Consider the following 26,944-nt stretch of genomic DNA (forward strand, 5'->3'; position numbering starts at 1 on the left):
AGAGCAAGTTCCAGGACAACCAGAGCCACATAGAGAAACCCTGTCTCAAAAAACAAAAACAAAAACAAAAAAAGTATAAGGCATGCACAAGGTTTTGCAGCACTACTTACAGGAAATGGATCAATCTAGACATCCATCAAAGATGGATGGATAAAGAAAATGTGACACACCCACACAAAAACAATGAGAGCATGGCAGTTGAGAGGAAATAGATGCTACTGGAAATCTTTATGTTATATGAAATAGACCAGACCCAGAAAGACAAACACCAGGTTTTCATCTACATGCAGAACCAAGATCTTAAATGATAGGCATTTGGGGATGCAAGGTGTCAGAATATAATAAGGTCGATTAATAGAAACTGAAAAAAAAATCAAATGCCATTAACTAGATGGTATAGGCTTGTAATCACAGCACTTCAGAAGCTGAGGCAGGAAACCTGAGTTCAGCCTGAGCCACTTGGTGAGTTCCAGGTCAACCTAGGCAATATATAGAAACCCTGACTCAAAAACAAAAGAAAAAAATTCATGAAAATATGAAATATTTGTAAGTATAGTAACAAAATATACAGAGATGCATTAAAACTTACAGCATATGGTCTGCCCTCTGGATCTGTGGGGTCTCCATACCCACAGATCTAACCAACCATGGATGGAGAACACTTAGAGAAAAACAAAGAAAAAAGTCCAGAAAAGTTCCATAAATAAGGTGGATTTGTTGAGCAACACCCTGAATCTAGGTAAAGAAGCAATGTAGAGGCGTACCCCACAGTAGCCTTCTGCCCCTTCACAGACACACACACACACACACACACATACACACACACACACACACACACACGAGTAAAAGTAACTCCTTTTTAAAATCCCAGTCTTTACAACCAGCTTGCAAGTAAATCTATCAGCCTCTGTCCCCAGGGAATGCACTGACCTCAAACAAGATCTGTCCTGTGCTAAGGGAGAGGCGGGGGGAGGGGGGGCACTATGGGCTCAATGCAACAGTCTTATACTTTGTAATAGTTGCTAAATCCCAGGGCCTGAACTAATGTCCAGCTCAGTAAGGTTGAAGCCTATAGGAATAGTTTGGAAAGAGACATGCAGGCTGTCATGGAAGTGTCTAGAATCATAGCAAAGACAGGATCAGGAGGAGACAAAGCTATCCCAATCCAAGCTCCCTGCCCTCAGCATGGTGTCTGCCTGTATCCCCTCCACACAGAAAACCTTCAGCCTCATCAAGACGATCCAGTGAATGGCACTCTGTGTTCTACTCTCAGACTTTTCATTACTCCAAGGAAGGCCTGTGAACTCCAATCACAATTTTCTGCCCCGCTCTTCTGTGTGATGTATTGGTCCCCTCGGGTCCCAAGTTGACTAGAATGAAGTCTTCCAGCTGCCTCATTTAAGCTTATACATTTTAGATATCAACTCCACAAGGAGGAGTCTACCCTATAATAAACATTCTTGGAGGAAATTAATTTTAAAAATGGCTTCCTGTGGCTGGCCCATTGCATCATGCTGTCATGTATTCTCTCCACTTGAGAAAGCAAACCCAGCCTTTTGAGGGAGGAAGAAAGGAGGCGTAATCATCCCACACTCATGAAGGATGCATCCAGTCTGAAAATGGCTTTGTGTACACCTGATTCTACCAGGAGCCCTGTGGGAGAGCCATCTAAACACAACAAAGATGGACAGTATAGCCAGCACAGATCCCCAACAACTTTCCTTTGTTTCAGAGAGCTTCATTGTAGTCAAGCATCCAACTTGGGTAGACCAACCAGTCTACAAGCCAAGCTTCACACAGAAAAGCCTGGTTCTGATTCTGTTTGGAGCAGCCGGCATGAAATGTGATGAAATTCAAAATAGACAGGATACACAAGCTCCAGAGGGAAGTCATTAATGCCCATGAACAATGATAAAGCAAAATGCCATCTGCCAGGCTAATGTGACAAACCTTTTAAAAATTCCAATTAGCCTATAAACCAGAATGGGGGGGGGCAGATACATTCCCCTGCCACGTGAGACCATGCATCCACGATATCTTCATCACTTTGTATGTAAACTACAGTGTAGATGATGGAAGCATTACTGGTGTATGAATCTATTTGGGAAATGGTGTTCATTATTCTTCAGGACACAGGTGCTATTTGTGTAGCCAGGTGGGGCAGGATGACATAAACTGCTAATTAAGAACACATACGTATTTTCACACACATTTTAACTCGGGATGAAACAATTGTCTCTATTATAAACACCACTACCATGATGATATTGGGTTTAGCCTTTATGCTTATTTGGAGTTAAAGATAATAAAAAAAAATTCTGTTCTGTTATCCCGAGGGAAATTGCCTAGCTTATGATGGATTCTGATATGGTCGGCTGTTTTCCTGAGTTGCTTTTCATGAAGCACACCACTGTTAAAATCACAATGCCCATTATTAGGGCTGATATATTTCAGCCTGAAAAGAAAGGCTCTGATTACAAACACATAGAATAATTCTACGGGATGCACTTGCCCATTGCTTGTCTTTGAAAATGCCAAAGAAGCCAGACAAGCTACTTCTGTATGCTGATATTCTCAGTATCTCTTGCTTTCTCCTTGGCTCATCATGCAAATGATAGTGGGGTTTATGTATTTGGAATTTCTAATCCTAGTGCTATCATATTACTCAGTTACGTGGCTTTCTCAAAAGCCACTAGTCTTGAGGTATCTTGGTTCCTACGCATATGAGATACCGTCCCTGTCATTGTAGAATTTTTTTTAAGTTATTGTAAGATTCAAAAACGTAAAAAAAAAATCATTTTCAAGGTTTTTTAAACCCCTAATAAAAAAATCACTAAACCAGATAAAGTAGACAGAATTGTCTGTGTTATGTTAAAGGATGGAACTTGTGTAGCTGTTGTTCAGAAGGAAAAAAAAAAGTGTGTTTTTATTCCCAGGAATCGCTCTCCTTTCTGGGCAGAGCCAAGGTGGAGCTAACACCCAATGAACACCATGCTCTGAAGGATACAGGCTTGGATGTATAGGCTGCCTGAATTTGGGCAATAAGGAATTATTTTTCAAACAGGGATCTGTTTTCCAATTATTAACATTATACTTTCCATTAATTAATTGCATTAATTTATACGATGAGATACCAGGTATGTGACAAAATATGAAGGTCATAAGTCTACGTATAACTTTCATGGAGGATGCTAAAGCATAGCATAGGTGATGATGCACAGATTCAGACTCATTATCGTAACAAACACTGTACATTCTGAGAGGTTACAGTAAAGACAGAGAACCTGCTCATGTATGGTGTTATTAGTGTATAGGAGATCTTGACTTTCCATCCAATTGTCCTGTAAACCTAAAACTGCTTTACTAACTAATCTACTCAGAGGAAGGATGGAAGGAAGGAAGGAAGGAAGGAAGGAAGGAAGGAAAGAAAGAGTCAGTCAGTCATTGTGCTACATGGCTATGATACCAGCACTTTGGGGGCTGAAACAGGAGCATCACAAAAGTAAATGCCAACCTGAATATTATAACAAAATCCTGCTGAATTGTAGAAAGGGAGCTGAATGGGATTCTGATCAAACTGAAAAACAAAAGAAGTAGTAGACCCTCATAACTTTAAATCATATATAATAAATCATTTATTGAAATATAAAGATCTCCATTTACACTTTTTAAAACAAAACATGAACAGGGGTATTTGGAAGCCATCTTGCATCGGCAGACCCTCCCTATGGAGTTAGTCGCTCTCAAGCATTCACCACACCACCATCTTGGGAACATGTAAGTATTTTTTCTCTTTATTACTTCTAAAATATAAATTTTGGACATTCAAAAGTGCAACAGTTAATGTGCCTGTGGGGAATATCACAGTTAAAAAAATATAAACAAAGGCAGTGATACAGCTTGTCATATACGTTTTGGCAGTATTCTCCAAGTCTACATAGCAACACATATATACATATTGATGTATAACATCATTTTATCTTACGTCCCTCTTCACAAATATAGGACCATTTTGTACAGGTTGGCAGACCACATTTTAAGGGCATCTCTGATCATTTAAAAATCCATAAATTGTGTTCCTCGGGCCAGCTTTGATTGTCATCATAAAAATAGAAAGCAGGAATGATTGGCAAATTTTCTTCCGGAGACTCTGCAGGAGGCCAGAAAGGAAATAAATTGGGGATACACACAAAACCCTGTTTAAAAATAAAAAATGTATTCTTGCTGAGTGTGGTGGTGCATGCTTGTAATCCCAGCACGTATGAGGCAGAGAGGCAAATGGATCTCTAAGAGTAAAAAGGCTAGCCTGGTCTATATGGTGAGTTCCAGGACAGTCAGGGATACATAAAAGAGACCCTGCCTCAAAAAAACAAAAACAAATGTATTCTCATTTACTCTCAGAGGAGAGTGCTGCTAAGGACATGAACTGTTCATCCAACCTCATGGCATCATGCAAGGCCCAAAGCAAAATCAGAATTAAAAAACAAGAACAAAAACAAGGCTGTGCAATTGGGTGACAAACAAATGTTTGAGCTGCAATTCTAGAAACACGAATGTGTTTCAAGTCTAATTGGCCCTAAAGAATCTAGTCAGGTTTTTGTTTTTTAATTGGCCAATCTGGCTCAGTCTTCACACTTACTGTGAAAAGGGAAAGTTGGGGTTTGCTTTGAGATTATACCGGTAGGGAGTCAAGTACCCTGTTATTGCTTCTGTGGCGTCCAAAGCATCACCTGCTGGAGGCATATACAGTGATTGCAGTAATCACAGCCCATGTTTCATTCATACAGAGTCAGCAATTAGGCACATTGCAGAGAATGCCGATGAACTCGGGATAACCAGTCTGACAGTTTGGATGGCTGTAATATCCTCCCACCTAAACCTCCCCCAAATCCGGAAAACTTTTTCATCTTCTCCACCAAGCAGACTATACAAAGACCTGACACACGGAGTTACCTAATCTGTGGACATTCTTGGAGGTGGACAAGCTCAGGTTCCCCACCCAGTGGGAAGTGGTACCCACATTGTCTAGAACTGGAAGATGTGCCCAAACCAAGATTTTGCTCAGCTGAGCCTGCAAACTTAAATTAAGACTAGGAATCGGATGTTATTGTCATGAAGCCAAGAACTTAAATAGTAGCCTTCCTGCTAAGTAGCCTTCCTGCACGGTTGACTTCTACCCAATTCCAAATTTCAAAATTACCCCACCCACAGCAACCCTCTGTAACTCAAGCCAGTGTTTTCTCAACACTGGTTGACCAAAAGCACCAAAGAGTTTACTAAAATATAGATAGGTTCCTGCTCTCCTCAGACCTAGTGATTCCAAATCTCTGGGGGAAAGACCCAGGGCCAGTGACTGAAGTTGCAGTTAACAGTGGGAGCCAAGCTAATGTCCATACAACCTTCATTCAACAGCACCATTGTGGTTTTGGGATATGCAGCTCTGTCTCTTTAAGACAAGAGAGGAAAGTGTGGTGCTGATGTTGAAGCATCCTTAAAGGTCACAGATTCAAAAAGTAGGGATGGGTGGGATCCATCAAAGTCATGTCTGGCCATGAAAGAAACTTCTGCCCATCTGAGTCCTTTTGTAGACTGTTCATTTCCACAAGGTCACAGCATGAGAAGTCACATTGGGCCCAGGCTTAAGCCTTTATACTGAGAACATCCAGGACACGGGGGTTCTACTTTGTTTGTTTCTAATCCCATTACTTCAGAGGTGATTAACTGCTTTTAGTGCCTTGGATTAGGGAGAACACTACTTAATACACAGCATCAAAAAGTTCTGGACGATACTACTTATACTCTGCTCTCTAGTGTTTGCTAACTTTAATCCACTAAAGCTATTATATTTTACTGAGAAACATGTTACTTAATATAAATGTCAAAAACTGCCAAACTTGTCACCTACTTAGTAAGGGTTTTTGTTCTAATTGTGCTTTCTCTGTTGGGAAGTTGTGTTAAGGATTACATATTTAGCATTACTGTTAACAGTAGTAGTATTATAAGTATTCATTACAATATACAGAGATCTTGGGCTCCTAAAAGACCCAAATCTGTTACTCAAGGTTGGTTAGTTATCATCTTTTGCCTCTTTGACACTAATAAGACAGTAAAACAGGATGGCCCCAGTACCTTTCAAGGTTCAAAGTGGTTTTGCATGTACTTCATGAGAAAATTCAACAGCAGCTGGTACTGGATTCCAAGAGGGAAGTACATGGATGGATTGAGTGGTCTCTTCAGAAGTCCAGAGAGGAGAGTTAACACAAATCTAAACACATCCTTGGTTAGAGTTATTTACATAATTACAATGCTGAAGCTGTGTTGCAGCACAAATTGCGAGTGTGGGAATCTCACCAACGCCCTGGAAACACAAAGCTTGCTTTCTGTGGCCTGTTATTCTCTTGTCCATTCATTTCCAAACTTCACACACCGCTGAGATGCTTCTGACGCATTGCAAGGGGCAACTCGGACAAAGTCCAATCCAAGTATCCCATTCTTTCATAGAGGCTCCCTGAGGCCCGTGGCAGGGAGCTTCTCTTTCCACATCACCCAAGTCCTCTTTTCAACCTCTGCATTGCAATGAAGTGGTTTTCTCAAAGGGATCCGAAGGAGGCCCCAGGAATGGAAGATAATCCCCAAACCTGCCAGTTACAGGAAGCTGTCCTCCACCAGGTCTGAGGAGTCTATACCAATGTCATCCATCATGTCGATGTCCTCAATGGTCTCGTCCTCTCTCTTGATGAAGGTGGAACTACTGGAACCTGTCTCGATGGCACTCTCTTCTGAGGTCTGCGAGCTGGTGGGGTTGGAAAGCAAAGGCTAAGGTCAGGAACAGAACTTATGCACCACACAGACTGTATTTCCAGGGTGACTGCCCGAGACAAAGGGACTCTTTGTACAAGGTCCTTTCCAATTGAAACACATGCAGCCAAACATGGCAAGTTTGCCTTCGGGCCAGGCAGCCACTGATTACCCATTGCTGCACAGAACCAAAACAAAGGCAAGACACAGCCATCTTTATAACTCAACTTGCCTTCTTTCCTGCCACAGGTGTTTTGTGGAAGCTGCTAAAGAGACATAACAGTTTCTACTTTCCCTACACATCCTATCAGGGAGAGAGTAAACAACAGCCTATCAAAAGGCATTGGGAAAGAAAAACAAAGGGACGAAGTCAGCTGTGAGGTTCAGTCACACCAGCTGCTGGCTGTCTCTGGAACCTCCAGAGCATGAGGCTAGAGTACCACATCTCCCTCACTCTCTTGCCATGCTCTTCTCTCGCCTCACTCACCCAGCCCCTCTGAGACTGAAGACAGAAGAGAAAAGGTGTTCTTTTTACACATATAAAATGACATGCCAGAAGCCTCACCAACATGGCTGCCTAAAACAAGACCTGAATAAGAACAACACTAATAGACATGTTAATGTGTAATGGGGAAAGTCAAGCGGCCTCAGCTCTAGGTTAGAGGCACCTAAGGAATGTTGAGATCAGAGAAACGGTCTTCCCCAAGGAGGAGCATTATACAGGCTGAGCAGGCTGTATTTATATACTTAGGTGAATATATCTACACATACACAATTATAATCTCAAAAACCAAAATATATGTAATAAATTTTAAGAGATTTCCCTGGAACATAAATAAAACTAAACAGTGCTAAAAATGGCATGCAATAATGCTTAACAATATGCCTGTTGAGACAATTTGTATTCTGCCTTTTATCACTATCCACCAAAATCTGGTGGCTAAAACCATGGCTTCTTCCCCATTGTGAAGTAGCTGCCCTGTGCTTCACACAAAGAGACGGTGAAGGCAGACCACCAGAGGAAGGGGGGACAGGCAGGCAGGGTGAGGCCTGTGAGTTGGTAGTTTGCAGATCCTCCTCTCGTTATTCCGAACTGTACGCAGAGCTAAGGACTATTGATGCAGTATCCCAACCCCGCCTCTATCAACGATGTCCTCAGCTCCATGACCGTTTAAGACCTCAGAGGAGAGAGAGGCTATCACCAGTCATCACAGCTTTGGTGCCACAGTGATCTAAGGACTCAGATCAGAAATTGGCCAGAGACGCACTCACTTGGGGGTGAAAAGACACCCTGGAACTCTGCACCTTGTTGCCTGAGCGCAGTCCACCACATCCCTGCCAGCTTTGGTCTCAAATGAGCCCTCCCATCCAGGCTAGCACAGGGGAAGGTGAGCAGATACCCCCAGCTACCTGTGTCTGTTCCTCTTGCCCAGGTCTTCCTCCTCTGGAACAGGGTCAATGTCTGGCAGGGGGATGATGTAGCCGCTGTCTGCACTCAGTCTCTGTTCATCCAGGCCACCTTCCCAGTCCTTCAGCTTGTCATTCTCATTTTTGTAAGTGACACCAATGTACGAATTGTCAGAGTCCACGCGCATGCGTGCCACAGCCGGATGGTCACTCTTCAGGAAGTCCAGGTGAATCTTTTCATAACTCTGAAAGGATGCATGTAATGCATTTAATCAAGTGTTACTGACAAACTGTAAAGTGAATATAGACATTTAGAATGTATGGCTCACATGTGTGTGTTCCTACAAGGATAACTGGGGGCGGGGTGTCATGTGTTAACCATCACCAGAAATGTAAGACATGAAAGAGGGACAGCCAGTGGCTCAGGACTCCTGGTAAGACTTCAGACACAAAGAGGTCTGTTATTGGAACAGGGTGCCTGCCACTCCGGCTCAAGACAAACATGTACAAACATGGAGTCTGGGGACCTGTCACCGAGTCACTCCGAGGCTCACACTGGGCATGTAGAGAGCAGAGGGCTACGGCTGGAAGCATCCTTCCCAGCATCCTCCTGATCCCTCCGTGCTGGGGAAGTCTGACTTCTGATGTGAAAAATCCTATTTTCCCTTTGTGGGGGATAAGAGGGGTCTTTTGTTGTTGTTGTTGTTGTTGTTATAACAATAGGTTTACATATCTGCTGTTTCTCTCTGGCTAATACTCTTCCTTCCCCCAAATAGGTCTTTCTGCTTTTATATCATGTATGTATCATTACTTTCTATCCCCTCCAGCAAAGATCCTCCATTCTCATGATCTCCTTTCTTGTTTCCTGACTTACATACAAGCAACCGTGCATAAGCACACACACATGCTCTAATTATATATGTAGAGGCTGGAGAGATGGCTCAGTGTTTAAGAGCATGTTACTCTTGCAGAGGACCCAAGTTCAATTCCCAGCACCCACATCAGATGGCTTACAACACTTCCTACAATTCCAGCTCCAGGGATTTCCATACCCTCTTCTGGCCTCCCTAGACACCTATACACACGTATAATACATATAGATAATCAGGTATATACACATATATGTAGGCAGAAATTTTAAATAAAATATTTATATAAATAAATGCATGTGTGAATATTTACATGTGTAAATGTGCATGTTATATTATACACACATACACATAATTTTTAAATTAATTTCTACATATAAAAAAACCATTGTACTTGTCTTTCTGAGCCTGGCTTATTGCACTTAGTGTAATGACTTCCAATTCCAAACATTTTCCTGAAAATGTCATGATTTTTTGTTTGTTTGTTTTTCACTATAGCTTTGTAGTATAATTTAAAGGCATGTATTATGATCCCTCCAGCATTGCTGTTTTAAACTATAGATTACTGCTATAGATTACAGCATGAGACCGGCACAAAACAGGCATATGGCCAACAGAAGAGAATAGAGGATTCAGAAGTAAACACACACACCGCTATAGCCACCTACTATTTGACAAAGGTGGTAAAAACGTACCTTGGAGAAAAGCCAGCCTGTTTAACAATTGTGAAATTAGAAGAATGTGGAACTAGACACACTTCTCACAGCACTGAGTTCAAAATGAATCAAAGACCTGAATGTAAGACTTGAAATTTTGAAATCGCTACAATAAAACCCTTCAAGATATAGACATGGACAAGAACTTTCTGAGCCAGACTCCAGAAGCACAAGATTAAGAACTGACAAATGGGCCTGTGGCACACACCTTTAACCCCAGCACTCAAACAAAAGCAGGATACTCATGAGTTCAAGTCCAGCCTGGTCTACATAGTGAGTTCCAAGCCAGCCCTGTCTCATACTTTCAGGCGTGTGCGCACACGCATACAACACATGGGATTAAATGAAATGTAAAAGCTTTTGTATAAGGCTCGGTGTGGCATGACACACGCATTTAACCTCAGAACTCAGGAAGCAGAGGCAAGCAGATCTACTTAAAGAGTTTCAGGCCAACCAGGCCCGCACAGTGAGATTGTCTAAAACAATAGATAAACAGACAGGGGCAATGGCTCATGCCTTTCTTTAATCCCAGTGCTAGGGAGGCAGAGGAAGGAGGATTTCTGAGAGTTCTACCTAGCAAATTCCCTGTCAGCCAGAGATACAAAGAGAAACCCTGTCTCAAAAACAAACAAATAAATAAAATGAAGGAAGAAAGAAAGGAAGGAATAAGTGAAGAAAAAAAAGTCACAAAAATGAAGAGAAAGCCTAAAGAATGGGGGAAAGCTCTGCCAAACACACATCAATCAATGGATTAGTATATCAGATATATAAAGAACTGCAAAAGTTAAATTCCTCAAAATCATCTAATGAATGGATTAATAAACTGAATATTTAGCTTTCAAGAGAATAATACAAATAGCCAATAGATACTTGGAAAAGTATTTAATATCCTTAGCCATAGGAGAATAGTAAAGCCATTTAACCCAGTCAGAATGGTTATCAACATGAAAGCAAATGGAAACAAATACTAACATGTTGTATTGATGGAAGTCAGTATGGAGGTCAGAGTCCTCAAAAAAACAAACAAAGCAGGGATGTGGTGGTGCATGCCTTTAATCCGAGCACTAAGGAGGCAAAGGCAGGTGGCTCTCTGAGTTCCAGGCTAGCTTGGTCTACAGAGTGAGTTCCAGAACAGTCAGGGCTACACAGAGAAACCCTGTCTCAAAAAACAAACAAAACAAAACAAAAACCAACCAACCACACAAATAAACAAAAAACACTAAAGGAAAGTTGGACATGGTGACTCACAGGATTCTGGAGGCAGAAGTGAGTTTGAGACCAGACTGGCCTACATAGTGACTTCCAAGATAGCCAGAGCTACACAGAGAGACCCTGTCTCAAAAAACAAAAAGCAAACAAACTAAAACCTAACAGCAGAATTACCATATGACCTAGTTATACCCTTCTGGCACAGGGAGTCTTGCCATCAATGTATAGCATGGCCCAGCCACAAAAGACAGAAATGGAAAACCCCTCCTCTTCCCAACAACATAGAATCTTCCTCTGGCCTGGGTAAATTATTCCTACCTGCTCCCAGAATCACTGACAGAGGCGCAACATGTGCTAAAGCAATCAAGACTGACATACTGAACTTTCAGCTCCAGGGCAAACTACTGATGTTGCCTCTCAAGAAGAAAGAGAAACGGGTCAGTCTGCAGGGCCTACTCTGAGATGTAATTCATCACACTCGAGTGCCTGGCTTCCCTTCTCAAGGCCTCAGCACAAAATCGCTCCATTCATTTGCAGCTCCTGCGTGGGTCCATGAAATTACATTTGTTCCTTTGAACAATGCTTTTTGTGCTTCAGAAAACCAGCTGGAGTCACAGATAACAGCTGGGATTGTCCCCTCCAGTCAGCTGGTAAAAGCCAGTTTCGAATGAATTTAAGGACATCCAAATGAGCAATTTAATGGCCTCAGATGTCCTGAGAGTTCTAACTGCGCTGCAGCTTCAGATACTCAAATGTCTGGAGAATGAAGTGCCTACAGGTGCCGAGCATGTAAGATGAAAGGGAGCCCTATGCGAAGGGAGGGGGTGTCTTCATTCATCATTGCTACCCGGGTCCTGTAGAGCACTCTACCCTGTAGAGCCACGGTCACGGAATCACACAATCTGTGTCTCCCTTTGAAGTGTTCCCTTCGATCAGCGCTGAACAGCACTGCTTGCTGGTATAACTGCCAACTCTTCTCTCCTCCTTGCCCACGCCCTCCCACCCACTGCCATGGGCTCAAACTGACCTTCTTATATTGTCCAGGCAGCAGATTCTCCACTATCTCAGTCAGGTGGTAGAAGGAGGGTCTCTTCTCAGGCTCACTGTCCCAGCACTGCACCATGATCTCATAGCTGCAAAGGCAGAACATTAAGTGAGTGTGGCCGCGCGTGTAGATGTCGGCCACCCCACAGACCCCGGGTGGGGAGGGAGCTTACACTTCACTGGTGGCATGGTCAGGTTTGGCCATCCGGTACCCGCTCTTGATCTTATTGTAGAAAGTGGAATCAACCATCATGCCAGGGTAGGGTGTGCCACCTAAGAGTCAAAAAGAGACAGTGCTGGGGTTAAAGGCGTGCCCCACCACACCCAGCGTAAGAATACCATTTTCATCACAAATGTTCAGATAATTACAGCCAGATTCAAAGCCAGGACCTGAAATGTCAATGATCCACTGTTTTAAGGGAGTGCCAGGTTTCAGGACTGGATATCAGGTCCAGTGTAGTGCCCTGAGCACACAGGCACGCTTTTACTCCAAGACCCCCTTTTTTTTTTCCCTTCCTAGGAACCCACTTTACAGCTTATAGGGTTTACCTCTAGCTGTGTAGCCCATATGTCCCTAAAGGTCACAGTCATATCTCATCATTCACTTACAACCTTCCCCTGGCAGCAGGCACCTGTGTCCAGGCCATGGTGACCAGTGATCAAATGTTAAGGAGGTTTATCTCCTCAAGATGGGGAGCTACACCCCTTTCCTTGCCACATCACCTTTTGCCTGGGCTTTGTTCATCATCAAGGAAAGGAAAGGAAGCTATCAGTGAACTATCTAGCCTGGAGTCCAAAATGAAAAGGCGGATGTCATCAGAAGCCCTTTCCATGGGAGCAAATCACTCTAACACAACCCAGGAGAGAAAAAGGGACAGTGACCAGGGTTGAGGAAACATCCCCCAAAGACTCCTCTGGGTCCACTCAGCCTACATCAGACATGATAAAGGCAGACTTGTGGAATGAAACAACTGCAGTGTGAATAGTTGACACTGCGTGTGTCATCCTGGACCTGAGACAGACACATTACCCTTCAGGATAAGCCCAACTAGCAGAACAGTTAAGCCCATACCAAGGGAAAAGATTTCCCAGAGCAGAATGCCGTAAGACCAGACATCACTCAGCGTGGTATAGAGGTTGTCAAAGATGCTCTCTGGAGCCATCCATTTCACAGGTAGGAAAGTCTGTAGAGAAGGAGAGAAGAAATTAACCCATAGGCTATGCTCCGATGTCTGAAGAAGTGGAAATGCAAAGGGCTTTTCCCTGAGTTGTGAATAATGCATTAAAGTTCTTGCCTGCATCATGTCGCTCATGTGTTTACTATTCACTGGCAGCTAGGTATGTTGTGCATGTACATATATATGTATGTATGTTCACATGTATGATGGTGCATGCATGCGTGCGTGAGTGTGCGCGCCTGTGTGTGTGTGTGTGTGTGTGTGTACATGCGTGTGGAGGCCAAAGGCCTCCTGTTCTTCAGAATAATAGACCACCTATGATTTGTTTGTTTGTTTGTTTTCTCTGTGAGAAAAACCTCTCACTGGCCTGGGGACTCACCAATTCAGCTAGGCTACCTAGCCAAGGAGCTTCAGGGATCTATTTCCACCTCCCCAGCACTGGGATTAACAGCACCAGCCCTTAAGTCTGGCTTTTTACATAAATTCTGGAGAACAAACTCAGATGCCAATGCTTTTACAGCAGGCACTTCACTAACTGCTATCTCTCTAGCCTATTGTGTAGATTCTTAACAATAATAATGAACAAAGAATGGTCAATGCCCCTTCTTATCTCTTCTGAAGGAATAATATACTAAAAACATTCAACTTTCAATTTACCAATACTGTGACCTTTGATCCATGGCTCCAGTCCCCCTGTTTTCGGGTAACCCTAAGAACAAAACTAAAACCAGATAGCTACCTGTATATAAATGACAACTTCCAAACTCTAAGAAGTAAGTGGTTATTTTCCACCATCAAAAGACAAGACACTGAGAATTGTCTCTTTTGCAAAGCTGGTCCAAACTTCAGCTGAAATAGTAAGTCTAGACGAAGCATTCTTCAGGCTAGCATCCCTCAGCTCTTCCCCCTCCCAGAATACTAAGAAAACAGCAGCAGCCGTTCATAACCTTAGGTGAGAAATCATTTCCACCCAAGTTCTGCAACTTGTTCAAGGCACCTCGGAAGAGCCACAGCTACGGTCATGAGCATGAGTCATGAGTCTGAGACACAGACATGGACAGAGAGAGGCCACTGTCCTGCCTAAGCAGATGATTTAGCCTGTGATCTGTCTTACACCAGTGGAACAGAGTGACACATAATCATACCTCCAGGTGTCAGATGTGTCCTAAACTACTCATGTGCTTACAGGTTGAAGAGATGGAGAGGGTGGGTCATGTAGATAATGAAACTATCTTTAAGGAAACTGAACTCTCCTATTAACTCCAGCAATCTTAATCTAAAGCTTAAACTTGCCTCTTGGAAAGCTGATAAGAACTTCAGCACTAGAGATCTCCCTGGAAATGCATGCTTGCATGTTCATATGCATACTTGACTTATTAGGAGTTAACACTGGGTGTATCTAATTGTTCATTTTTAATTTTACATGTATGGGTGTTTTGCCTTCAATGTCTGTATACCACATGCATGCCTAGAGTACATGGGAGTCAAAAAAGCAGTGGGGGGGGGCATCAGATCCCAAGACCTGTAGCTATCACAGGCAGTTGTGAGCTGTCATGTGAGGGCTAGGAACTGAACCCAGAACCTCAGGAGGAACAGCAAGTGCTCTTCTTAACCATTGAGCAATCTCTCCAGCCCCTGCTGGGTGCTTCTCCATGTCAAGTACTGTCTATAGCACTTTATAGGAATTACCTAAAATTATTCCCTGGTAGCAATTTAGGAAATGGATGATGCTACTGAGAAATTAAGGTATGAGATAGACGATAAACTTGACCAAACAGCAGCTCTGCTATCCCGTGGAGCTGATACCAGGGTATTCATTAAGCCTAAGGTTTCCCTACTGAGACCTCTGGAGCCAGCTAATGAACCTTGTGAACCTATTTCAATACTATGACTCGTGAACTAAGAAATAAGACAACTTCAGAAATTAAAGGGCATGGGGTCAAACAGTAAGGGTAGAGGGAACGTACGCTGCCTTTTGACACGTAGTTGGAATCATGCATGATGTCTCTGGCCAGGCCAAAGTCACAAATCTTCACAATCTTCCCTTGTGCTAGAAGGACATTTCGGGCAGCCAGGTCCCGGTGGACGCACTACATTGGAAAGAAAGAGACCACTTCAGAACAGCTCCAGCTGAGTCCAGGTAGCAGCGCTTCTACAAGACAGGCCACTCCATGGTAGCATTTGAAGGGTGCTTTGGCAGGAAGAACTCGCCCTCTCTCCCAATTCTGACTCCTCCTGAGGAATGAAGGGTACCGGAGGGAGGGAGGGAGACATGCAGCCAGTTTGGGGAAGGCAGGGAGAGGCAGGTAAACTGAGAAGGCAGTTTCCTTGCTACTCTAAGATCTTTCTCCCAGCACTTCTTTCCATGTCCCCTCCCTCTGAATCTGTGGCTGGGTCTGGAGAGGTCTCTGTGCCTTGGACTTACATTTTTGGAAGCCAAAAATTCCATTCCTCGGGCAACTTGATAGGTGAAACTCAATAAATCCAGCAAAGTTAGACCCTCGGAGTCATCATTGGAAAGGAGGCTTTTGTCTCCTGAGTCTGTGGGAAAGGAATCAAATGTGTTGGTGTTGGCTATAAACATGGGACCCCCAGGACTCTGACACACCCCCCCGGTTTGGCAGCTTGCAGGAGTTTGTCCAAAGACCCCCTCCAAAAGCATTTTCCCATAGTTTCTAGACTTCACAGGATACAGAAACTATGCAAAGGAGGCTATGGGTGTGGCTCAGTGGCAGGGAATTTGCCCAGCATGCATTTCAACCTCCAGCACTATAAAAATAGAAAGAAGAAATAATAGCTCTTCCTTCCAAAAGAAATATATACAGGTTGAGCATTCCTGACCCAAAATCCTGAATCTAAAATGCTTCAAACACACAAAACTTATTTAGCACCAGTGTGATGGCAAAAGTAGAAATTCCCATGCCAGACTTCATATGACAGATCATAGTCAAAACACAAGCACACTAAAAAAAAATATTGTATAAAATTACTGTCAGCTATGTGTCTGAGGTGTGTATGAAACAGATAGGAATTTCTATTTAGATTTGGCTCCCAACCCCTAAGATATCTCATTATGTATATGCAAATATTCCAAAATCTGAAAAAAAAATTCAAAACACATTCAGTCCCAAGCATTTCAGAAAAGAGACACCCAGCCTGTGTGCACAAATGCACACCTGGGGGGCAGATAGTCACATGCATAATGATTAGTCAAGTCAACCTCCTCCATGGATTCTCACATACAGACTTCCATTTGCCCTTGGAGTTCATCTTCCCCCTAGTCACCATCACCTCAGCCATCTTGTAGACGGCACACACACTGAAATCATCTGTGGCAAACCTGAGGTTTGATTCATGCCCTTTTTACTTTGTGTATATTTTGCCAGTCAAATCAACCAACCAAACAGACCAGGCGGCTGTCTTCAAGGACAGTGCCCATGGCCAGGCACTGACCTCCCCTTGTAACCTGTCCACTTTCCCCCATTTATCCCATCTGGAAGGGCACCAGAGTTTTCCAGGAAGGCAATCTAGGCCAACAGTTTGCAGTCCTTCTCAATGATTTTCGGGCCAGTGATGAGCAGCTTCAGCCATTCATATTTTTTCCAGCCAGCAACGGGAAGGCCAGAAAACTATGGTCTGCCTGCCAGCAGGACCCAGGCCGAGAATGACTCAGGCTCACCAGCTCTGCCCAGGAAGCAATGTAAACTATTTTTAACCATATGGGAGTGGAAAGAAAGCTCTGCTTCCAATAGTGCTCATTGGGTAAACTTTAAGACGTGTTTGGAAGTTCACCCTTTTGTCAATATGAAGTGAATGGAACTGCAGATATGCAAAATACTATTGCATATTGGTTCTTACAAAACAAGCACATATTTTTTTTTTTTTTTATCATGGAATGTACCTTCAGCCTAAGAACCCTCAAAGCATTCAGAGCTCATTAGAGATGTTTTTATTTTAAAACCATCTCCACAGCGGCTGAACAGTTCTGCAGCTGCTCATGAGCAGCAGGAACCCCCAAAAGCGGGATCACAAAAGGTCAGGCTTATCTAGACACTGCTCACTTCGAGTGTGTGGTTAAGCGAGAGCCCTGGAGGGGCCACCCCAGAGCGGGCATGAGGTGGTCCATCTGGCATGGCATCACCATGTGGCACCCTGGAGTTGACAAATGACACATGAATTCATCCCCACCACATACGCTTTCTGTTTCCAAAGCAGAAAGGCCAAACAAAAGCCAACAGAAACGTCAGAAAAATCTAACCTCAAACTCACAACTCTCTGGTTACCATCACAAATTGTATGTTAGGAAAGTTAAAAACAAGGACTATCGCACATGGGGGGGGGGGGTGGAGAACATAAGGAAACTATGTAAGATTGCCAGCTTTCAGTTTGGCCATGGGAGTGGGGGGGGGGAAACACCAATTATCACCACTTCCATTTTTTTAACAAAAGACATGTTAACAAGAAAAGATCATTATAGCACAATGAATTATTTATTTAAAGCAACTACATTTCAGTTTGAGAAATTAATTACATATCTGTCTTTGATTTTTATTTTTATAATACTATATACTCTTTTTTTTTCCCAGTGCTGGAGAATGAACTGTGTACACACTAGAGCTACATCACCAACCCCGTCGCTATTCTTCTCACTCACACACCACAGATCTACAAAAGACATCTGTCCCAGCTGAACAGCCTGCTCTTAAGGATCACACAGTCTGACAGGTGTAGCCCCTCATCCCAGCTACCCTTCCTCTGAGTGTCACATCAAACCACAGACAGATCACATTCGCCAGAATGAGCACGGGCACTTTTACCTAGCATAGATTTCTTCTTATAGGAGGCCGGCCGATCATACAGCGATCTCTGGATGTCAGAGTATTTAGAGACTTCTTTCCTTTCGAGCATGGGGACATACTGTGTGGTATCAGCTTGCTTCATGTCCATGTAGTCACCATTGTTTTCAAAAGATAAAATCACATAACTGAAAAAAAAGACAAGAACATTTCACCCCAAGTGGCCTCTAATTTGGTCAGTTAGTAGATGGCATGCTAATGTGGGTACCTACAGAGTGCCATTAATTGAGGGAGGTGTCAGGGTCTCAGGGATGAGCATATATAATCCCCATGTGCAGTGCACGCTGTGCATGGGGAGAGGGGGAGTCCAGGCAGACAGATGAATATTAATCAGTCACAAATGCATGGGTCATCTCAATCCCAGATGCACTGAGAAGGAAGGATGATTTTGATGATGTGGAAGGAAAATGCCCATCTGGGAGGAAGCAATTCTCTAAAGTCTGCAAAATCAATACTGTCTACATGGAAGGGAAACACTACAGGGTAAGCTGGGCTTCGCAAATGGTAGCTGCCATGATTCTTCATGTTTTACTTCTCTGTCCCCAGTGTAAGTAGCAGAGACATCCCCAAGAGCCTCAGTGAAGTCGAGGTCCATATCCCCCAAAACACACAAAATGCTCTGGGTCTGGTACATTGAAGGGTTGAAAAGTTCATGACAGTAAGGATAATTCACCATTATCCTCTGTCAGTTAAGTAGCCACGTGGCCATGTGGCTCAGACAGACAAAATTCCTGCAACTCGATAAACTGAGCAACCATTTGTGGCCCATTAAGTAAGGGAGATCCTTGGACTTTCTGATCCTACAGAACCTCACATACATAGTCTTAACAGACTTGGAAGTTTTAGCAGTAGAGACAAGTGAGCATCATTGGCCCAAGTTCAGCAAGAACCAACAGCTCCTTGCAAGGCACAAATCTAGATTTCCCTGGCCAGAGCTGCATTTATGTGTCCTAAGGAATCACATACAAAGTAGAGAAATGTTTTCAGGAGGATCCCAGCCCCACTGTTACTCAAATCTATCAGTACAGCCTTCCCATATAATGACCTAGTCTGGAACACCTGCAGCTATGTATCCATCCACACTGACATGGATGGCTAGGTAGACTCCAAGCCTTATGGCCTCTGGTGTTAGCCAAGAAGCCACAGGCCTGGAACTGTTAGAACAGGCTTTTTGCCATTAATGATACTAAGGCAAGGACACAGCGGGCTCCCTTCATACTTACCTCCTTGTACTGTCGTCTGCAGGATTCAATCCAAAGATGTCCAGCTCTTTCTTTGGCTTCTCTGGGTGACGGCTCATGAAGCTATCTCTATTCTTATGCAAATAGTTGACCAAATCGCCATAGAAGCAGTACTCAGTGATGATGTAAATGGGGCCTGTGGGAACCAAATGCAGTCAGGTATAAAAATGGGAAACAAAAAGAAGCCATACGCTCAGAACCAATGAACTTTCAAAGAGTCAAGGCAACCAGTGGGTTCCATTTATGAACTTTATACTCATGAGGCATGTTTGGTGCAGAGGAGAACAACCTAAGTGTTCCCAGCACACGCTCGCTCCAGGTCAGAGAGCCTACCTGACTTGGTGCAGGCTCCCAGCAAGTTCACGATGTTCAAGTGTGGTCCCAAGTGGGTCATTATCTTCAGCTCAGACATGAGAGCTTGCTTTTCGCTGGATCTCGCTGTGGCTGTTGAAGTAAAGGAGATGGCAGTTCAACTCCTGGTTCTCAGACAAACACATCTGACACTGTGATTCAATGATATTTCCTTACCGAGGGTCTCAAAGAAGAATTCTAGATGGTTCTTAGTCTAGACTTTAATGAGTGTGTGTGTGTGTGTGTGTGTGTGTGTATGCTCTTGTGTATACAAATATACATGGAGGTCAGAGGTTGATATCAGGACATCTTCTTCAACTACTTTCCCATCTTATTTTGAGACAGAGTCTCAAACTGAATTGAGCACTTGGCAGGTTGGCTAACCTAGCTGACCAGTAAGCTTCCAGGATCCACCTGTCTCCTCCTGACTCTCTGCAGTGTTGGTGTATGGCAACATACAACCACTTCTGGCTTCCTATATGGATGCTGAGGGACCAGAACTCAGGTCCTCATGTTGCAACAGAAAACACTTTACCCCTTGAGCCATTTCCAAGTCCCATATTCCCTAGTCTTTATGGAAAAAAAAGTCACTGGAAATGAGACATCTGATTTTTAGCAATGAGGGAAAAAAGCAAGAGAAACCTAATTGAGAAGAAAACCAAAGACTAAATCCACATAAGACATAGAGTCTGAAGAATCACAACATAATATTAAATTTACTGCCCAGTCACTTGATATTTGCATGTTCAAAGCATCCCTGGGAAGACTTACGTTTAAGCATCTTCACTGCCACCTTCATAACAGGCTGGGACCGGCTTAATCCATAGGCTGTGCCTTCAACCACTTTCCCGAATGCACCAGACCCCAAGATCCGACCTGTGGGCAAACAGAGCCATCAACGCCAGCCCCAGGCTCCTCCGTTCTACTGGCAGAGGCCAGCACACAAGGGTGTACAGCTGGGTGGGTGTTTTTTCTGTGTTGAGTAAGCCTAATTATTCCTCCAAGTCATCATGTCAAAAAAGAACTGAGCCCACAGGGAAGGAAATTAGTGTAATTGCTTTTGTCAAATAACATTTGCAATGGGAAGGAAAACACAGACGAGAGAGGAGAGCTCCGCCATCCCTGGTGAGAACATCGGCTCCCGCCAGGCCCTGGGCTCCTGTGCACTTGGCTGCCTCCATGGCTGCCGCCCAAACCCCCTGCTTCTCCATCCTTCTGCTTCTCCGGTGCAGACAGGGACGACCCTTGCATTAACAAATCCTTAACCACTGGAAATGCTCAGTGTCCCAAATGCCACTGATTCTGAGGATCGCACAAGTGAAAACTTGGAATAGTCGCCTTTGTTTTAAAGGAAGAAGGTCCCTGGACCAGAGGCTGTGTGTGCCAGCACAGCCCTTCTTTGTGTAGGGAGACCAAAAAAAAAAAAAAAAAAAACCAAAGCTGTTGTCTGCACCCTTAAAGAAACCATGGTCTGGGTGGGGGTTGGGGGGAAACTTTCCGGAAGCCAGTCTGACCATGGACAGCCCAGGCAGAAAAGACAGCACGAGTAGACGTGCCCTCTTTTCCAGTCCATGCCTCTGGCGTTCATGCCTGGAAAGGTTTTGTTCCTCAAACAAGTTGGACTTGCCCAAGAGGCTAAGGACAAAGTGATGGGCGCCAGGGGTTTTGCCTGCCCCCACCCCCAGGGTTATTGCTTTTGACTTCTCTAAGTTCTGCACCCCTTTGGGGAGAAGCATGGTGGGAAATATTTATAATAAAGGAGTATAGTACAATGAAGCCGCCTCTCTTACTGACAGCTTGAGTGACTCTGTGAGATCTGAGTTCGGCTGTGCTTTGGAATGAGACAGACAGATAAGCAAAACTGCATTTGAATTTGGTGAACCCCTTGATTGTGACATAACCTGTAGCTCTAACTTCATTTTGTCTAGGTCTGGTTTTTATTTTATTTTAGAATGTGATTACAAAACTCATCGGGACTTTATATTTTTGTTCTCAATCCAGGATTGAAATGTTTGACAAACTATCTTGATTTTTATGTTTTGCTCTAAGATGTGTGTGTGTGTGTGTGTGTGTGTGTGTGTGTGTGTGTGTGTAGACAAGAGGGAGTTGTTTCAGGGTTTTTGAGACAGGATCTCATGTAGCTGAGGCTGGTTTTGAACTCTGTATGTAGCTAAGGATGACCTTGAACTCCCAATCCCCCTGCCTCACTGGGATTACAGTTGTGCACCACGACACCAGCATGTACTTTTACATCCTACATTACATATATAGAAAGGAAAAATATACAGATTATAGCATACTGAGTTATCTCACTTCTCAGCTAGTCCTTTTTAATCACAGAAGTTCACTTCATTTTCTATCTTTGGAAAATCATTCCAATGATACAATTAAGAGTTCCTTTCGTTTTGGTATTTTGATATAGGGTATCATGCGCCGCAGGCTTGCCGAAACTCCCCTATGTACCTCAGATGATACTGAATTCATGATGTTTCTGCCTCCACCTCCCTATAAGTATACAATACCTATAGGTATAGCTACATATAGGCGTATATGACTAAGCCCAGTTAATTCCACCCCTTTTTCAGCTCTGGCGATAGAATCTGGGGCCTCAAATAGGCTAGACACTTCTCAACCTTGACTTCCCCTTCTCGGGCCTAATGAGTTTATGCTCAAGCTATCTATGTAGCCCAGGCTGGCCTTGAACTCGGTACTCCTTTTCAGCCTCCCTAGTGCTGAGGAGAAGAATGTGAGCCACCACACTCAGCTCTGTGAGCCTTTCCTACCAGGCAGAGTTCACCTCCCTGATTCTTCCCCAGGCAAAAGCTGAGTGGGTAACCCTGGGATCCTGGGAGGTTATCCTACAGAAACTTACCAAGTACCAGTCCATCCCTCGGGAATTCCCATCTGGAGTCGTAAGGCAGCTGCATCGGATCCACATAAATGTACTCATGTCCATCGGGGCTGATAGATTCAATGACCCTCCAGCGAATTTCATAGCGCGGCTTCTGTAATGACCAGGGCAGATAACTAGTGAATTAGCAGTCTGGAGGCACCCAAGCTTCACACAGAACCAAAGTGACTGGACCTGGGAAGGTCTAACATGGTTCACCACACATGTGCCTAACACGGTCCACCACACATGTGCCTAACACAGTTCACCACATGTGTGCCTAACACGGTCCACCACACATGTATCTAACACTGTCCACCACACATGTGCCTAACACAGTTCACCACATGTGTGCCTAACACGGTCCACCACACATGTATCTAACACTATCCACCACACATGTATCTAACACTGTCCACCACACATGTGCCTAATACAGTTCACCACACGTGTGCCTAACATGGTCTACCACACATGTATCTAACACTGTCCACCACACAGGTTTCTAACACAGTTCACCACACAGGTTTCAAACACAGTCGTCTGCCACACATGTATGTATGGAACGTGGTTGTCCACCACACATATAACAGTAGTCTATCACGCTCGTTCTCTGAACCAAACACAGAAAGAGGCAACTGTTTTGTTCTGATGATTCCAAAGACTCACCTGCTTCCAAATGACAACCAGGACGATGAGAGAGACGATGACAATCACCAACAGCACCAGCACCGCGGCAGCCACCGTGAGTTCAGAACGCAGGGCTGCGGGGCAAAAGAGAGGCACGGTGGAGAATTTCCTCAGTTATTCGGGGGCAAAGAGCAGGAAGGAAGTGACTGAGCCTGACTAGGGAGGTCTTACTGCTGTTGGGGAAGTGTCCAGACTCCCCGGCTCACTTTAGGGGTGGCCAATACCATCTCTCAAATGCTTGTACCCCTGAATGAAGTGTGATTCTCCCCTGGCACAAAACACTTTTTCCAAAGATGCTCCAAGGATCCCCTTTTGAACAATTTGATTAGAGACAATGAAGGCTGGGAATGACTTGGTTTGCAGAAACAGCCACCTCATAAGCATCATGGTAAAGTGCATTTGAAACATGGCATTGTGTCCTTTGTTCCTGTCTTTGGGCTCTAGTCCTTCCTTTGTTTCTTTGGAAGACTTCAACCCAACTCAGCTGTTCTAAGGAACAAGAGACAAAAGATTCTTCCTCCTTGTTTTCCACTCCAGCGGCAATAATCAAACCAAAGAGGCTTAGTAGCTATACTATATTTGACAACCAAAAAATGTCCACAGTCGCTGAGAATGCAGCTGGGTCTGTGGATGCCAATGAAGGGACTGAAAGCAAGACCAGTGTTTCAAGTGCAGACAGGGCTGAATTCCTATCTTGAGACCTTCCTTACTATGTGACCCCTGTCTGAGATTCCACATCCCACCTGAGGAAGCCAGGGCTTGGCTGGTGACCCGGAGTTGTCCTGCCTACTGAGAAACTCACTAGGAGCCACCAGCTTCAGCTCTCGGTTCCCAGTGCCAAGGTCATTCTTTGCCAGGCATCGAACTGCAATGGTCTCTTCCACTTTGGCAAAGGACACTCGTCCCTCCACCGTGCTCCTGCCTCGGCGATGGAACTCTGTGATGATATTTGAGACGTTGCTGGCCAAAGTTGTCCATGAAGTGTCGTTATTGCATCTAGAGAGAACATGACACAAATGGAGGCCTAATTACCACAGCTCACAAAGACCAGGGACCCTTCCGCATTTCTGACTTTGCACACATTTGGCGGTTGCCGCAGGTTAGCTTTCTCATTTTATCATGCATATTCACTCACATTAAAATTCATTTGCACCTGCTCAAGAGGAGTAATCTCATACTGATGACTAAGTTTGTGAAGGAGGCAGATAAAGTCAACAAAATACAACTACCAATCTAAAATCTTGAACCTCCAAGCAAACTGTTAAGATAGCATCAGATATGTTTAATAATCTCAATTTCTCTCTCCTTCAAAAACACACTCCCTCCTCATCACCAGCCCCAGGGAGAGCTTCTAAGGGGTCCCTAGGGCTGCAGTAGCCTTCTGCATTAGATTATTAGACAGAGATTCTAGCACCAGAGTCCCCCCCACAGCCCTGGGTGAGGGGGCAGCAGAAAGCACTCTGAACACAGCTGGTTGCCATGGGAATAAGTGTGAACACACAGTTCACCGGCCCACTTAAGAGGGACTGGAGAGACAGCTCAGCACTAAAGAGGGCATACTGCTCATGTAAAGGACCCACGTTCAGGTCCCAGCACCCACAATGGGAAGCTCACAACTCTAGCTTCAAGGGATCCAGGCCTTCCTCTGGTCTCCAAAGAACAAGTGTCTGTGAACACTCAGACAGGCACTGCCTGGACTTCTGTCCGCATGCCCTTGTAGCCACTAAGACAAAGTTGACCAAATAAGAAGTGTGAGCCTGCCAGGGGTGGTAGTGCACACCTGTAACCCCAACACTTGGGGGGACAAAGCAAGAGAATTTTAAGCTTGATGTCAAACTGGGCTGAATAGTGAGGCCTTGTCTCATAACAGGACTGAGCTAAAACTATAGGCGGGTGCAGTTAAAATCCTAGAGTGACAGTGGTTCTTAAAATCCTTCTTGTCTTCACATTAGAGACAGTTGTAAAAGAGAAATAGAAAAATGATGGGGAATAAAAGGGAGAAGTAAAAGCCCTTTGAGAACACACGTGCATATGTGCATTACGTGCATGTGTGCACAAGCGCTAGCACATGTATGTGCACACACTCCTTTGCACACATATGCACACGCGCACACACACAACGGAAGATGGAATCCACTTTCAGAACCCTATGGTACAGTTCGTGAGTAATATGAGCCAAGAAAGAATCACAAATATAAAAGAGGTCAACCAAAGAAATCAAATGCAGCACAGGCCTTTAGTCCCAGCACTCGGGAGGCAGAGACAGGTGGATCTCTATGAGTTCGAGGCCATCCTGGTCCATAGAGCTAGTTCCAGGACAGGCTCCAAAGCTACACAGAAACCCTGCCTTGAAAAACTACACAAAAAAAAAAAAAAGAAAGAAAGAAAGAAAGAAAGAAAGAAAGAAAGAAAGGAAGGAATTCCTTTATGTCATGAAAGAAACATTCTGACCACACAAGAATAGGGAACATCTGGTTTCCATACTTCTTAATATCCTTGCAGATCATCCACTCAATGTCCGGGAGGGGTGTGCCTTCAGCTGTGCATCTCACAGTCTGTCCCCCACTAGAGCCATGGTGGTCATCCACAAGCTCCAGGATGGATGCAGGAACTGTGAGAGGAAGGGAGAAATCAGAACTGTGCCATTCTTGTCCCTGGCCATGAAGGGACATCCCTTCAAGGAACATTCCCACAATTTCAGAAATGATCCTCAAGACACCAGTTGTATTAAACAGAAAGAAACACTCCAGCTGAAACAGACCCACTCAGTTAATAGCTATTTCAGTCAGCGTCTGGGGGCTCTGTGCCTGGATGGTTTTGATCTGGACTGGGTTGTGGGAGAAGTGCCTGTGGTCCTTCAGCTTGGAAGGTGAGGAGGATGCTCCAGTTATCTTTGCACTTGGGGTTTAGACTAATGGATTTGACCAAAGCATAGAGTCAAGCAGCCTTCACCCAAATGCATCCGAGGGACATCACTGGGTTTTAAAGATCCTTTTGTCAGTTTTTAGTGAAAAAAGTTAGAGACAGGCAAGTGTTTTGCCAGCACATAGGTATTTGCACTGAATGCATGTCTGGGGCCCATGGAGCCACAACAGGATACTGGACCCCCTGGAACTGAAGTTAGAGGTGGCTGTGAGCCATCATGTGGGTGCTGGGACCTGAACCTCAGTCCTCTGCAAGAACAGCAAGTGCTCTGAGCCTATGAATCATCTCTCTAGCCCCTTGATTTGTTTTTACAACATGGGATTTCATCACAAAGTAATAATAATAAGCTTGAAAAAATGCACTTTTAATTTACTTTTCCATACTTTAAAGTAAATAATAATTTAAACTAGATAAAACTAGATAAATATTTTAAAATAAATATTTAAAAAACTAAATAATACATACTTTAAAGTAAATAATAATTTCAACTTAATATAACTAAATAAATATTTAAAATAAATATTAAAAAACTAAACTAAATACAAATTTAAACTAAATAATACATACTTTAATTTAAAATTTTTCCTCAGAACAATATTTTTTTTCCTCCAAAATTGCTTTAGATCCAGACCTTTTTAGAAGTGAGTCCTAATGACATGTCTTAGGGAAGGACTCAGCCTAAGTATGTAATTCATTTATACCCTCAAACACACCTTGCACACATACCCGGGTGGCAATCTTATACAATATTTTTATATACCTGAATATTT

General features: G+C 43.8%; 1 protein-coding gene across 4 annotated transcripts in view; it reads right to left on the reverse strand.

The window, feature by feature from the left end:
• Positions 1-3,607: 3,607 nt before the first annotated feature.
• Positions 3,608-26,944, reverse strand: part of Pdgfra (platelet derived growth factor receptor alpha) — a 45,451-nt gene continuing 22,114 nt past the window's right edge. For all 4 annotated transcript variants that reach the window (XM_051198347.1, XM_051198346.1, XM_051198348.1 and 1 more), the window contains exons 9-23: positions 25,734-25,860; positions 24,052-24,245; positions 23,229-23,323; positions 22,542-22,674; positions 20,441-20,545; positions 19,652-19,762; positions 19,301-19,454; positions 18,039-18,205; positions 15,647-15,762; positions 15,189-15,311; positions 13,116-13,227; positions 12,217-12,316; positions 12,027-12,132; positions 8,209-8,450; positions 3,608-6,793 (exon numbers count right to left, since the gene is read on the reverse strand). In XM_051198347.1, coding sequence (XP_051054304.1) covers positions 6,646-6,793; positions 8,209-8,450; positions 12,027-12,132; positions 12,217-12,316; positions 13,116-13,227; positions 15,189-15,311; positions 15,647-15,762; positions 18,039-18,205; positions 19,301-19,454; positions 19,652-19,762; positions 20,441-20,545; positions 22,542-22,674; positions 23,229-23,323; positions 24,052-24,245; positions 25,734-25,860 — 2,033 coding nt within the window. In that variant the 3' untranslated portion in view covers positions 3,608-6,645. The remainder of the gene's footprint in view (positions 6,794-8,208; positions 8,451-12,026; positions 12,133-12,216; positions 12,317-13,115; positions 13,228-15,188; positions 15,312-15,646; positions 15,763-18,038; positions 18,206-19,300; positions 19,455-19,651; positions 19,763-20,440; positions 20,546-22,541; positions 22,675-23,228; positions 23,324-24,051; positions 24,246-25,733; positions 25,861-26,944) is intronic.

This window comes from Phodopus roborovskii, unplaced genomic scaffold (assembly GCF_943737965.1).
Source record: "Phodopus roborovskii unplaced genomic scaffold, PHOROB, whole genome shotgun sequence".
Lineage (NCBI taxonomy): Eukaryota > Metazoa > Chordata > Mammalia > Rodentia > Cricetidae > Phodopus > Phodopus roborovskii.